The sequence below is a fragment of the Musca domestica genome, unplaced genomic scaffold, assembly GCF_030504385.1.
Source record: "Musca domestica strain aabys unplaced genomic scaffold, Musca_domestica.polishedcontigs.V.1.1 19, whole genome shotgun sequence".
Classification (NCBI taxonomy): Eukaryota; Metazoa; Arthropoda; class Insecta; order Diptera; family Muscidae; genus Musca; species Musca domestica.
The window spans coordinates 9,628,104-9,641,743 of NW_026712245.1; the positions used below are offsets into that span (position 1 = coordinate 9,628,104).

The following is a 13,640-nucleotide window of genomic DNA, read 5'->3' on the forward strand; positions in this document are numbered from 1 at the left end:
ATATCGGAGCTTTACGAAGACCAGGACCTGCATAAACAATTTTCTGTCACAGGCTCTAGTACCTATTAGGAACTTCAAATTCGACATCTCAAACAATTTCGGTGAGTATTGTACCTAAAATCGTCAAAATACCGAATATAGGGAGGTATTGATGTATGGGGCGTATACGAAGACGAGGACCTGCATAGACAATTTTCTGTCACATTACGAACTCTAATTACGATATTTGAAACAACTGCGGTGAATAATGACGCTAAAATCATCAAAATGCCAAATATTGGGTGGTACCGTTATATGGAGGCTATACGCAAACGTGGACCTATATAGACATTTCTCTTCCAGGGGGTAAAGAGCTTAGAAAGAACTTCTAGCATGGATTTTTAGACAATTCCCTTGAAAATTTTAGCCAAAATCATCAAAATACGGAACATAGGGAAGTATCGTTATATGCGGGATATACGATATCGTGGACCCATATAGACAATACTTTTAAAGGGGGTAAATCGCTCAGAAGGAACTCCTTTTGTGGATTTTCAGACAATTTCATTGAAAAAATTGGCTACCAATATTAAAATACCGAATATTGGAGGCTATACGATATCGTTGTCCGATAAAGCCCATCTTCGAACTTTACCTGCCTACGGCAAAAGACTGGTCTGTACAAAATTTTAGCTTCCAGAATGAGTGGACCAATATTCCCCACCTCCGAACTCGATCTAAGTTTGATAATAATATTACGATGTACCATGTTTGGTTCAAATCGGACACTTCCTTCGAGAGTTATCGTGCACACCAGCCAGACAGACGGACGGACGGACGGACGGAAATTGTTTGATTGACTCCAAATGTCCTGAAACGGAATTGATCCAAAGAGACCTAGAGCCTATCAAATGATATATACCCTCTGTAGCAATAGGGCTGCAGATTAACCCTCATAAAATTATTGCGCCCACTGTGCCGTCATTTACATTTGAAGGCAACGAAGACATCATCATCGTTATTATTTTGAAGCATTCTGTTGGTCGATTTTCAATTTTCTTCAAATATTCTGCCTGATTCTTGGACTCATTTCATTTCTGTTCGACTTTTTCCCTAACATGCGCCCATTCTCCTACCCCTCCTCCTTCGTAAATGGCATATGCATACCCCCACTTGTTGGTTTTGCCTTCTATGTGGCATTCTAGTCTCTAAGTATTGTTGGTGTTTTTCAATTTTATTGTTGCTGTTGGTGATTTTTGTGCAATTTTACCATATTGTGCGCTCAATTAAATTTAAGACTTGTGGAAATTTGCAATAATTCTGAGAATTCTGTTTCTTTTCAGTACCAGCACTGCACTGCACTGTGGACTTAACAGCAGCAACAAAGGCCGACAATAAACCACAACAACAACAAAAAAACTGTAACTGGATGCAAATGCTGTTCAATGCACAAGCAGACGCGCTATATGGACACATCGTATGTATGTATGTGTGCGTGCATACATACACGTCGTATGTGTAAACACTTGAGCTAAAAAAAATGCATAATTTTTGCCTTTGCCCCATCAACCACCCCCTTTTCTAATTCGCAGCAACCATTTCCATTCGGCACATAAAGTTCGGCATACGTTTCTTGAAAAACATTGGAGCGCAGCAAATAATAAAGATGACCTAATTCTATCAAAATGGGCAGAGATTTTCCGAGCAGAAAAAAATAGAAACAACAAGAAGGCTGCTGAAGACATTGTTGGGGGGGGGTAAATTGGCTGAATTTGACTTGTTTCGATAAGTGACTGGCATTGCCTTCTTTAATCTTCCACAGTAGTTGTGGTAGATTAGAGAATCAAAAACTGCAGAATGGTGCCATATATCAGCAAGAGACATGTGGATATTCGGAAGGACTATTCCTTTATAATGTTCGTGGTAAAAGATTTGCAGAAAGACCTGTCAGAGATCTTTTAATTGCTCTGTGTGACCAAAATTAATTTTTATACATAGTATGGCGGGTGTATTAAATTCGTCATTCCGTTTGTAACTCATCGAAACAATAATTTTTGATAGACGATTTAGCCCTTTCCGTCCGTCCGTCTGTTGTAATCACGCTCGAGTCAAAACGAATAAAGATAGGAAGCTCAAAATTTGCACATATCAGTCTTTTGTCTGCAGGCAGTTCATGTTCGAAAATGGGCTATATTGGTCCACGATATCGTATAACTCCCATATAACGGTACCCCCTGATATTCGGTATTTTGATAATTGTAGCCAAAATTTTCAATGAAATTGTCTGAAAATCTAAAAAAGCAATTCCTTCTGAGTACTTTACCCCCTGGAAGAGTATTGTCTATATAGGTTCTTGATATGGTATATCGCCCATATAACGGTACCTCCCTAAATTCGGTATTTTGTTGATTTTAGTTACATTTTTCAATGGAATTGTTTGAAAATCCATACTAGAAGTTCTTTCTGATCACTTTACCACCTGGAAGAGAAATGTCTATATCGGTCCACGATATCGTATATCCCGCATACAACGGTACCCCCCGATATTCGATATTTTGATGATTTTAGCGACATTATTCACCGGAGTTGTTTCAGATTTGGTATTAAGAGTTCGTAATGGGAACTAAAGTCTATGACAGAAAATTGTCAATGCAGGCCTTGGTCTTCATATAGGTCTCATATATCAGTACCTCCCTATATTCGTTATTTTGACGAATTTAGGTACGATACAGGGTGAGATAAAAAAAACTGCAAAAAAAAATGTCGGAAATAGCATCAAATTTTAGAATAAGTTTAGATTTGTTCGAATTGGTCACCTTTGGCACGAATTATGGCCTTCAAACGACCAATGAAACCGTCACACGCTGCCCGAATGTTGCTTTGCGGTATTTTGGCCCATTCCCGGCGAAGCGCTTACTTGAGGTGATCGACACTTTGGTATTGTTTAGTGCCAACCTTGCTTTCCAGAATACTCCAGACACAATAGTCCAACGGATTGGTATCCGGAGATTTTCGTGGCCATCGTGCGCTGGAAATGAAGCGGATAACCTCATTTTGCAATCATTCTTGAATGGCGCGTGCTGAGTGCGATGGTGCTGAGTAATGGTGGTACATCCAAGTTCTGCGGCCAAAATGTTGGCGTGTCCAAGGCTTTAATACACCCTCCAAAATATTTTCACAATAATATTTGGCATTTTTTCTGAAGCTACGGTCGATTAATACGAACGCAGAGCGACCGTCGGCTGTTATGGCGGCCCACACCATAACCATGGCCGGCGCTTGAATTCTGATGGCCAACCGAAGGTGCTTACTTTCAGCTGACCTCTTTGACAAGTAAACACGACCATTTTGTTTGTTTACAAACTGCTGGACAACGAATGTTTTCTAATCGGAGACGGAGAAAACCAAATTTGGCAGTTCACCACTTTCGGCCAAGCGAAGCAACTCTTTAGCTCTTTTGAGTCTATGTTCTTTCTGTTGCGGTGTAAGGTATGGCACTTTTTCGAATTTCAATGTCTTTACCCCGAGCTCATTTTTCAATAGTTGCCGAATGGAATGGCCGCAATATTCCATTCGGCGACGCGATCAAGACGCTTTTTTACTTTTCGAACCATTTCTGCTGATGTTGCTGTTTTCTTCCGTCCACTTCCTTGACGTCGGACTACGCTGCCAGTAACGGTAGCACGGTAATGAGCGTTGGTACGAGACACAAAATATTTATTCAGATTTAAATGCTGGAGTGCTCTAACGATAGCCACTTGTGGTTTTCCAGCCAAATATAAAGAAATCACACTATCACGCTTGAATTCCATCACGAATAGCTGTTTACTGGAAAATTCTCCCCAAAATGCTTTTGTACGTTTCTAAATAATATAATGAGCTGTCACTGGAATAATTTTAATAGCTGTCTTACGAGTGGCTTAAAAATTACAGCAGTCTGAAGTTGGTTGCAGTTTTTTCATCTTACCCTGTGTAACCTATATTTTATTTATAAACGTCTCCTTTTAGTTTTCGATAAATGCCTAAAAGTATGCTTTAAATATGATAAAAATGAAAGTGAAAAAAGTAACTTCACATATGACTCTAACAAGATATGTAAACTAGCCTTTAATTTTCTACCAATAAAAGGTCTCACAAAAACTCGATTTGCTATCCACAGAAGGATCTCCATCCATTGAAGACACATATGGGGCAAAACCCTCCATCCATAGCAGATCCATGGAAGTTATCCTATCAATAATTATTCTAAGATATACATGTACCAAATATGGTTCAAGTTTCTGCCTATTGTTGACAGAGTCACGAATGAGTCACCATCCAACAGCTATGGCCAAACAATTTCCACCAGACTTTTAACCACTCCATAACACAAAAACTTAGTCAAGGCCTTGAATTTAATTTGCCATTGCATTTTGCATCCATCCCCTCCGGTATACCGAAGTGAAAACTGGCTGGCAATGAGTCTGTGACGGTGACTCCTTACTGCCCGCCTGCCTGCCCTGCTCTGCCGTGCCTGTCTCACGGCCGACCGGCCTTAAATCTCATAAACATGGTGCAACATTGACCTTAACAAAACGTCAATGACGAAATCACCTCGTTTCGGTTTGTTTTGTTCGAATACCGCAGCAGCGGCGGCGGCGGCGACAAACCTCAAACTTTTAGAATTTAGAACAGATTTCATTTCGAAAATAAACTTGAAAATATCTACGCTACAAAAACATAGAATACCAATACCACCAACAATATCGACAATAACAACAACAACAAAAACAATAACAGCCACATCACGGCTATCGTCCAACTTTGTCAACGGCATGCCTTCTAGGCCAGTTAAACATATGGCGTTGCATTTCAATAAAAACCACATTAGAATGATCACCAGGATCGTTGAGAGAGCTGTGAGAGAATGTGGGGGGCAAGGCGGCTGAAGGGTGTTAAGAAACAACAAGAGACACACAACACATATAATTTGAAATGCGACTAACGTAACCGATTACTACCATTTACAATTAATTAAATCGGCTCAGAACACAAAACAAAACAGATGACATGAGAGAAACAAGGGGTTGCCCAAATAACGATGACGACGATGCGTAACAAATATTGCGGATTTTTATATATTTGTTATTTTGCGACAACATATATAAACTCAATGTTCGACAAATCGGTTCTATTCCTATCGGTTTTGGTCCTAATTCTGGATTTTCACAAACAATGATGCAACAAAGGCTAGCAAGTACCCGCTACTTCGTCAGCGAAAAGTCCACCTTACAATTTTAGATTCGTTCCTACAGTTCGTGGCAGGTCTTTTTATACCCTCCACCATTTTAGACGCCACAAAGTATACAGGATGAGATGAAAAAACTGGAACCAACTTCTGCTGTAATTTCTAAACCACCCGTCCGACAGCTGTTAAAATTATTCCAGTGACAGTTCATTATATTGTTTACAAAGCATTTTGGTGAGAATTTTCCAGAGAAAAAGTTATTCGTGATGGAATTCAAGCGGAAAACTACAAGTGGCTATCGTTAGAGCACTCCAGCATTTAAATGTGAATAAATCTTTTGTGTCTTGCACCATCGCTCGTTACCGTGCTGCCGTTGCTGGTAGCGTAGCCCGACGTCAAAGAAGTGGACGGAAGAAAACAGCAACATCAGCCGAAATGGTTCGAAAAGTAAAGAAGCTTTTTAGGAAAAAATAAAGGGCCAAAATCGAACGAAGTCAACCTAAAACTCCTTTGTTTCTCTACGAAGAAAAAAAAGAGTACGCCTACTCTTCATAACTGACCCTAGTGCAAGATTTCAAGCGACTTGATCGAAACCCGCGTCGCAGTGGCCGAAATATGGCTCATGAGCTGAACATATCGCAATATTCCATTCGGCAAATATTGAAACATGAGCTCGGGGTAAAGCCATTGAAATTCCAAAAAGTGCAAGAACTTACACCGCAACAGAAAGAAAATAGACTTAAAAGAGCTAAAGAGTTGCTTATCTTGGCCGAAAGTGGTGAACTGCCGAATTTGGTTTTGAGAAAACATTCGATGTCCAGCAGTTTGTAAACAAACAAAATGGTCGTGTATACTTGCCAAAGAGGTCAGCTGAAAATGTGCACCTTCAGTTGGCCACCAGAACTCAAGCGCCGGTCATGGTGATGGCCGATGGTCACCCTCCGCTCGTATCAATCGATCGTGGCATCAGAATAAATGCCGAATATTATAGCGAAAATATTCTGGAGGGTGTATAAAAGCCTTGGGCACGCAAACATGTTGGCCGCAGATCTTGGACATTCCAACAGGACTAAGCGCCATCGTACTCAGCACGCGCCACTTAAGAATGGTTACAAAATGAGGTTTCTCGCTTCATTTCCAGCGCACGATGGCCACCAAAATCTCCGGATATCAATCCGTTGGACTATTGTGTCTGGAATATTTTGGAAAGCAAGGTTGGTAGGATGACTAAAAAATACCACAGTGTCATCACCTCGAGCAAGCGCTTCGCCGGGAATGGACCAAAATACGGCAGAGCAACATTCGGGCAGCGTGTGAATGTTTCAGTGGCCGTTTAAAGGCCATAATTCGTGCCAATGGTGACCAATTCGAACAAATCTAAACTTATTCTAAAATTGGATGCTATTTCCGACATGTTTTGCTTTCATTCAATAAAATTAAAAAAAAGTAAAAATTATGTCGTTTGACTGTGATGCAGTTTTTTTATATCACCCTGTACTTTTCAACCTCACTCCAAAATTTAAGTCTTGAGCTCTTTACAATCGCATAATAGCAAATCATGCCGTTTTAGAATTTTAGTTCTGTTTTAGAACTTTTCGTAAGCATAAAGTTCAAATTTTCCAATCGCCTTTGAGACATCTATTTTTCACTCCATCAGTGATTCTTCTGCCGCAAAAATGAACTGTCAAAAAATCAACATTAAAAATATATATTTTTTTTCAATTTTATCAAAATGCAGCGACCACCGTGCATTGGCAACCCTGTCTAGAACTATTAATTAAGGCATTCAATCGTTTCATTAAAAAAATAACACACTGCGCATGCGTAACTGCGCATCAACAGCAACTGGCGTTGGCCAAATGCTTTCGTTGCTTACTTGTTTTGATTAATGTCTCTCTTCGTTTTAGAACGCCAACTAAAGAAGTAAACATTTAACCGGTTTAGAATAGCTTACAGACCCGCAAAATCACACCGTCCCACTAAACGGCAAAATTGATTAACGTAACGTAAACGTTTTGCTGTTTTGCTTTTGTTTTTCTTTATTTTTTTTTTTTCAATTTCTAAGAATCAGGTCAAGGTTAGTTTAACATAATAAAATAAAAATACAATCATTCGTTCCTTGGAGAAGCTCTCAGCCCCTCCACATACAGAGAGCTCCGATCGGAGCCAATCATTGATCATGCACACATGCGCACTATTCCGGTTTTCTTGAACCAATCAACGCAAATCATTTTGTGTGAGAGAAGGAGAGAGTGTACAACTCTGAAACAAGTTGGAAGCAACACGTTTGATGGGTGTTGTGGTGGATTTCAAACGGCAAGAGCAAAGACGTATCGTTTGTTCTCTTAATAAAAATGACATGAAACATTTGAAAGAGTGTGTGTTAAATATTCTTTTTTTAAGCAATTTTTACTAAGCCATTTAAAGAGTCAGCCAGATTGGTAAAACGAGTAATTTGTACAAAAAGTACTAAAATGTACTAAAAACTTAATACTTTCTATTGGACAAACGGATGAAGGACTGGACAGATGAACAAAAAGGATTTTTGGAAATTCAAACTTAAAGAGTACGAAAAGTTCTAAAATGGTACTAAACTTTAAAATGGTACCATTATGTAAAATGGTATAATAGGTACCATTTGAACGAATAGAGCTAGAAACTTGAAATTTGGTATGCGAATCAAAGTTGGAAAGTAAGTTTGGTATATGGAAGTGGTTGGAATATATCTACTAATTGTGCGAACTGTACTAAATGGTACTAAATGTGGAACAGTTTGGTTTACGGTGAACAGAATTTTGAAATTTTTTATTGTGATAGGTTTGTGATAAGGAGGTGGTAGGTTTGTGATAAAGAGGGGCGATTTGGAAATGTGCAGGAAAAGTACTATAGTACTATATTTGGTACAATTTGGTATTCGGTGAACATATAGTGCTTGAAATTTTAAATTTGCTATTAGGGTCGCTGTTCATGTGTAGCCTGGACATATGAAAGTGGTTTCGGAAATATGTACGAAAAGTACTAAATGGTACTAAATTTGGTATTGGCTGAAGCGATAGAAATACAATTCTGAAATTTAATATTCAGATTACAAATGGTATATATGTATGAGATTTGGAAATGCGTCCTATATATGTACGAAAAGTACTAAATTGTACTAAATTTGGTATTGAGTGAAGGAATAGAACTGAAATTCTGGAATTTTATATTGAGGTCACTGTTGGTTTCCACGGTTTACATATGGCGTTGTTGAAATAGTTTTCGATAGAAAACTTGAACGTTTGCCCATTGTGCTAATATCTTCCTCTGAACTTCAAATAATATCTAAAACCTTGAAAGTATTAAAATTAAGTACGATGTATGGAAATACAACAAAATGTGCTTTTTGAATACCCTCCACAGTTCGGAACGAATTTGGCAATTTTCAAAAAAATTAAAAGCCGTTAAAAAAATCTGTTAAAATCTTTAAAAATACCGAATGTAGCCGTTATATTATGGTCTTTACGACGACGTAGACCTGCATAGGCAACTTTTGTCATAAGCCATCAGAATATTCATATGCGAAAGTTGAAAACAAAATTCGATGAATAATGTCGCTAAAATCATCAAAATACCGAATATCGGTAGGTGACGTTATATGGGGGCTAAACAAAGAACTGTACCCGCATATGCAATTTTCTGTCATAGACTGTAGTACCCATTAGGAACTACAAATACGAAATTTGAAACAACTCCGGTTGATAATGTCGCTAAAATCATCACAATACAGGATATCGGATGGCGACGTTATATGAGGGCTATACGAAGACGTGGACCTGCACATACAATTTTCTCTCTTAGGCTGTAGCATCTATTACGAACTTCAAATACTAAATTTGAACCATTCCAGTGAATAATGTCGCTAAAATCATCAAAATACAGAATATGGGGAGGTATCGTTATATGGGGGCTATACGAAGACGTGGACCTGCACAGACAATTTTCTGTCTTGGGCTGTATTATCCATTACGAACTTCAAATACAAAATTTATAACAATTCCGGTAAATAATGTCGCTAAAATCGTCAAAATACCGAATTTCAGGAGGTGACGTTATATGGGGGCTATACCAAAACGTGGACCTACATGGCCCATTTTCAATACCAAAAGTACTGCAGGCATAATATACTTTTGAGTAAAATTTGATCAACCTACTTCATTTCCTTCGGAAGCTAGAGTGATTTCCACAGACAGACAGGAGCACTGGCATCGTTATATCAACACAGAATTTTATGCTAATTAAAAATATATATATAAATTTAATATACCCTCCATACTATGATGGGGGGCATAAAAAAGAAGATTTCCACCTCTTTGGAGCTACTTAGAAGATTGTATCAGTTCATTTCAACGCATTGGGTGGAACTTGTAATGCGTTTCTGAAACGCATTAGAAGTTATTTGATACTTATGGCCTTCAGGCTATAGTCTGCAATCTGATTTGGGCAATGTGGATATTATATTATATAAGTAAAAGGCCTACATGATCAAAGTTTCAATTACAACACTGACTTTTTTTCTAATTTTCATTGTACAGGTTAAGCCCTTTTTATTTTGTTTTATTGTGATGATGCTATAAATAATTATGTGTGTGTGTGTGATTTCTTTCCTACGCTTTCACTCTCCAAGTCATTCATTGATGGTTACGATTAAAAATGTATGTATGTATGTATGTAAATATATATATTTATAGATATCTGTAATAAATATACGTATTTGTTCTCTTATTTCTGCATTTTCTTCCTTCCTCTCGAGGACAAAAAGAAGTATGACTATAGTTGTGTCCATTTTAATTACATGTGTTAAAACTAAAAACAAAATAAATTAGTTCGTAAAACGTATTAGAAACTTCGGTGCAACCAGTATAAGTGGTTTTTGGTTTTGTTTTAGTAATGAGTTGTAATTAAATAAATATAGGTATAGATGGATTAGTAGGTTATTTAAGGAAGCGAGAGCTCATCTCTGAGTACAAAATGATAATGAGAAAAGCTTTGAAAGCTTTCGAAGCGTTTCTTGTTGTTTTTTTGTTACAATACAATAGTTGCGTTCAACGACAGTTACACCAATTAGATTAGAATTGTTTTCTTTTGTCCATAAACCAAATTAACAATAAATTTTTGTATAGCTAACTGATGTATAACAAACACATTATACAATTTGACTGTACATATGCGCCGCAATTGTTCTGTTGTTGTATTTTTTTAGCCGGTTTGACATTGGACCCTTTCGAAGTGTGGACCGCCCTCGTATTCGTCATCATCGTCCATGCCGCCGTAAGCTCCCCGGCCTTCGTAATCTTCGCGGGGCTGGAATTCAACAAGTTGCACTTCTTCGGCTTCTGGCGGCATTGTAAAAGGTTCTCTGGGAGGCAGTAGCGTCTCAAGCTTGGCCAATTGTTCTGGTGTGGCAAAATCGTTTTCGGGAAATTGTATAGAAAACTGTACCATGAGGTCGCCACGATCAAAGGGATTATTACGCAATGGCATGCCCTCAGTCGGTACAACTTTCAGTTCGCCATGACGTAGAACCTCGCCTGGTTTCGTGGAAATACAAATGTTACGACCATCCAGATGCTTGAAGCAGTGGACAAAACCACAAAGGGCCTGCGTTATGTTGATGTTGACATTACGCATAAGAAGATCGTTTTGGCGCCGCTCGAATACAGGATGCTCTGCTTGGATAAGTACTACAACCATGTCGCCTCGCGATCCTTGCACCCCTTGATTTCCTTCGCTTACAAATGGTATTTTTAACATATTAGGGGCACCCTTTTCAATAACAATTTCCCGTTTCACATTCTCCTCAACTAAACCTTTTCCAAAGCAGCTGGTGCAGCGCATAGCCTCTGGTATAATTTTTCCATGTCCATGGCAAGCCGTACAGATCTATTGCAGAGAATTACACAAAATTGCTTAGTATTCGAATTTGTTGACTTTTTATTTACCGTTTCCCCTGTCGTAACACCGAGAAAAAGATAGCTCTCAGTTCTGCCCCGACCATTGCAGTGACTGCACATTTCTTGGCACTCCTTGGGACCGCCTTCGCCATTGCACTGCGAGCAAAATGATGTCCTTTTGTATTCAACTGTCTTGGCCACATTGCCATTGTACATTTCTTCCAAAGTAACTTCAAGACGAATGGAGATTTGGGCGGCCTTCCCCCTTGCCTCACGGCCATGTCCACCCATAGCCGTAAAGGGAAACCATTGTGAAAAGAACGCATTTCCATCGGCGAAGCCATCCGCGCCCTCCTGCAAACCCTTGATTCCATAGCGGTCGTATATTTTTCGTTTCTCTGGATCTGATAATACCTCGTAGGCAAAAGATATTTCCTTGAATTTGTCGCCAGCATCAGGGTTTTTATCTGGATGGAATTCCTTAGCTAGTTTGCGGTAGTTCTATGGTTAAACAAAAACAACATCGAATTAGTGGGCATTTAAATGTAACGGTCATTTAGATTAAGATACAAGAGACAGTGTTGTTCAAAGTGGTAGCAGCCCCGGTGCATTTGCAGTGAATGACGTTTGGAGAGCGCAGAAATGTATGAATCAATAATTTGTTCTCTTTCCCTTCTCCTTTTACGATTCTCTTGTTCATTTAAATGTATGAGAAATGTTAGAATTACTTGAGCAATTCTAGACATGACTAAGAAAATAATTGGACCAACTTCACTAATATTGGCATTGATGTTTGCACTATAGCCATATCGTTTTTCAGACCAGTGCTGGTACTTTTCCAACGCCTCCACCACCCACTTCTCCAAGATTTCACAGCAAAAAATTAACTAAAAATATGAATGAAGAGTAGTCTTACATGAATGAAAACTATTACCTTTTTTATTTCGGCATCTGATGAGTCTTTAGTTACACCCAGAATTTCATACAAATCTAGATTATCCATTCTCTGTGTATATTCACACCCCCTTTTGTGTGATATCGAAGTTATTTGATGATATCCTGTTAAATAAACGCCGAGCTCAATTTATTTCCTTGAAACATAAATAAAGAATGGTTGAAGAATAGAGTTGACAAAACTTCGATAGCACTACCTAGCGACACTGTCGATGTTCAATTTTTCTGACTCAGTATCGATTAATATTTTTTCTACCGATATTATCGAAAAAGTTTCACCATTAGTAAAATTAAGGGAATTATTAAAGCCTTATTACGCCAAACATTATTTAAGGTGATAATACATAAAAAATCTTTTTGAATGGCTTTGTCAAGAAGCCAGTCAATAAGCGCGTTATGTATTCTCACCTTTAAGGCGAAAAATATAAATAATAAACAACAACCATATAGACATTTTTTATGCCCTGGTACCTCCCTTTTATCGGTATTTTGGTGATTTAAGCGACATTATTCACCGGAAATGTTTCAATATTGGTATTTGAAGTTCGTAATGGGTATTACAGTCTATGACAGAAAATTGTTTGTGTTCGTATAGTCCCCATATAATCGTACCTCTCTTTTGACGGTATTTTCGTGATTTAAGCGACATTATTAATCGGAAATATTACAAATTTGGTATTTGAAGTTCGTAATGGGTACTACAGCCTATAACAGAAAATTGTCTGTGCAGGTCCACGTCTTCGTATAGCCGCATATAACGGTAGCTACATTATTCACCGGAATTGTTTCAAATTTGGTGTTTGAAGTTCGTAATGGATATTTCATCATATGGCATAAAATTGTCTGTGCAGGTCCACGTCTTCGTATAGCCCCAATATAACGATACCTCCCCATATTCAAGTTTTGCATTTCAATGTTGTAATGGTTTATGACAAAAGTTGCCTATCATGGCAGAAGAATACAGGTAGATGCATCAACGCTTGGGAACATTTTTATGCAAATAAAAATTCAAAAGTTTTTTCAAATATAAGTAGATTTTTATATGGTTTCTTATACTACGTCATTCGAAGGCTATTATAATTCGCGTTTTCAACAATTTTTACAAATTTAAATAATTTTTCATTCAACATTTTCCATTCCAAAATTGGTTTGACAGTTCATTGTCCCAGCAGCTGTGTCGACGCGTCTACCTATAATCTTCTACCATGTTGCCTATGCAGGCCCACGTCGCCATATAAACCTTAAAATAATGGCTACATTCAGTATTTTTAAGATTTTAACAGAATTTTTAACGGATTTTATTATGATTATTATTTTTTTTTTTTTTTTTGAAAATTGCCAAAATTGTTCCAAATGATAGAGGATATTCAAAATTCGCCCCGCCGAACTTACTGCATTTTTACTTGTTTATTGTAAGTATTGCTAATGCCAATGGTAGAATATAGGTAGTCGCATCGACGCAGCTGCTGGGACTATGAACTGTCAAACCGATTTTGGAAGTGAAATTTGTGAATGAAACATTATTCAAATTTGTAAATACATCCCATTGG

At 38.0% G+C, this 13,640-nt stretch overlaps 1 protein-coding gene across 1 annotated transcript; it reads right to left on the bottom strand.

Annotated features, from left to right (window-relative positions):
- Positions 1-10,013: 10,013 nt before the first annotated feature.
- On the bottom strand, positions 10,014-12,257 carry LOC101899741 (dnaJ homolog subfamily A member 2). The gene is made up of 3 exons (XM_005182578.4): positions 12,071-12,257; positions 11,185-11,637; positions 10,014-11,125 (listed from the first exon to the last, which is right to left on the bottom strand). Exons 1-3 carry the CDS (start codon positions 12,137-12,139, stop codon positions 10,442-10,444), a joined length of 1,206 nt encoding a protein of 401 aa, XP_005182635.1. The 5' UTR covers positions 12,140-12,257; the 3' UTR covers positions 10,014-10,441.
- Between the last annotated feature and the right edge of the window lie 1,383 nt (positions 12,258-13,640).

What these genes read in the sequence shown, in the direction of transcription:
- LOC101899741 (XM_005182578.4), bottom strand. Translation starts at nt 12,139, where the DNA reads ATGGATAATCTAGATTTGTATGAAATTCTGGGTGTAACTAAAGACTCA. An exon ending in CAGATGCCGAAATAAAAAAG is followed by an intron (nt 11,638 to 12,070) that starts GTAATAGTTTTC and finishes GTTTAACCATAG; the next exon opens with AACTACCGCAAACTAGCTAA. An exon ending in GTGTTACGACAGGGGAAACG is followed by an intron (nt 11,126 to 11,184) that starts GTAAATAAAAAG and finishes TCTCTGCAATAG; the next exon opens with ATCTGTACGGCTTGCCATGG.